The sequence below is a fragment of the Merops nubicus genome, unplaced genomic scaffold, assembly GCF_000691845.1.
Source record: "Merops nubicus isolate BGI_N331 unplaced genomic scaffold, ASM69184v1 scaffold17013, whole genome shotgun sequence".
Taxonomy (NCBI): domain Eukaryota; kingdom Metazoa; phylum Chordata; class Aves; order Coraciiformes; family Meropidae; genus Merops; species Merops nubicus.
In genome coordinates, this window is record NW_008598409.1 from 10,019 (window position 1) to 11,359 (window position 1,341).

Genomic DNA, 1,341 nt, shown 5'->3' on the forward strand with positions numbered 1-1,341 from the left:
ATGTGAAGCCTGTGCTCAGGGTGACCAATGAAGGAAGACTCTCTGGGAGTCATTTTCCTGTCAGTGCTGAAGTGTCAATTATTAGAGTGACTTGAAAAGTAGACAAAGCCTCATGGAAAGTGTTTCTTGACATAGTCTTCACCCCTTTAGCTGCTACTGAGGAGCCAGGTGTAATTTTTCTCTCTGCTTTCCCAGGGACCGCCTCAGGACGACCACCAACGTGCTGGGGGACTCCCTGGGGGCGGGCATCGTGGAGCACCTCTCCCGGCAGGAGCTGGACGCGCAGGACTGCGAGCTCGGTAATGCTGGGAGAGAGGAGAAAGAGCAGCTCTCCCGCCTGCTTTGCCCACAGAGCGACACCCCTAGGCACCCCAGGACTGAGACAGCACTGTGAAATCGGGCAGCAGAGTGCAGATTAGTGCTGGACAAAGCCAAGACTTGAAACAGAAGTCCATAGTGGAGGATGGGGAGAGATCTGCTCTCCCAGACACACACTTCCCCCTCCCTTTGCCACATGCAGTCTTCCCTGATCTGGTTTCTCCTCCATCTCTTTCTGACTGGCATTAAAGAGGAGAAAATTAAACTGCAAAGCAAGTTTTATTCTTCAAAAGCCTGATTCAGTCATTCTTACGGGGTCCAAGAGTTAGACCTGAGTAAAGAAGACTCAGTGAATGAGCTGGACCAGGAGCTCTTCCGTTTCTGAGGTGAAGCGTGAGCACAGCCAAGTGCCAAGGTGTGCTGGGGTCACCACCACCTCAGGACTGGCACCAAAATGTTGCCATGATGACCCTGCCCTCCAGGGTACAGCTGCAAAGCCTTCACTCAGCCAGTGCCTTCCCCCAAGCACATAAAGCCTTTAGTGTTGTCCATCTGGAGATGTCTGGAGAGCCCCAGCACTCCTGTCCAGCTCTTCACTGGCAACGCAGCGTCCTCCTTGCCCACAGTCCTGGTGTTTGCACAGATAGGCAGATGATGCTTCCTGAGAGCTTCTCACTCCTCTGGCAACCCTTCTGGCTGCAGACAACAGAGTCACCTACCTCCTCAAGTGATGTGGGACCACACAGGAGGGACAGGGCTTACTGTGCTGCTTAGTAGCACAGATAGAGATTAACAAGCTTTTAATTAGGAGAAGCTGCTGAAGGATTGTGAAAGCAGCAAACAGCTTAAGAATTTATTACATCCATTATTCAGCCTCTGAAATAGCTCTCCCCTCTACCAAGCTCTGCCAAACACCAGTAAAACTAATTTCTCTTTAGCAAGCTGTTCTCTTGGTGAAACCAGAAGGGTAAATGAAAAATTTAACAGCAGTTTGCCCACCTGAGCAGCTGGGTGGTACCTCCA

General features: G+C 51.2%; 1 protein-coding gene across 1 annotated transcript in view; it reads left to right on the forward strand.

The window, feature by feature from the left end:
* Nucleotides 1–394, forward strand: part of LOC103769807 (excitatory amino acid transporter 4-like) — a gene marked incomplete at its 5' end in the record, with an annotated part of 10,408 nt that extends 10,014 nt beyond the window's left edge. The window contains 1 exon segment of the mRNA XM_008937042.1: nucleotides 196–394. Coding sequence (XP_008935290.1) covers nucleotides 196–394 — 199 coding nt within the window.
* Between the last annotated feature and the right edge of the window lie 947 nt (nucleotides 395–1,341).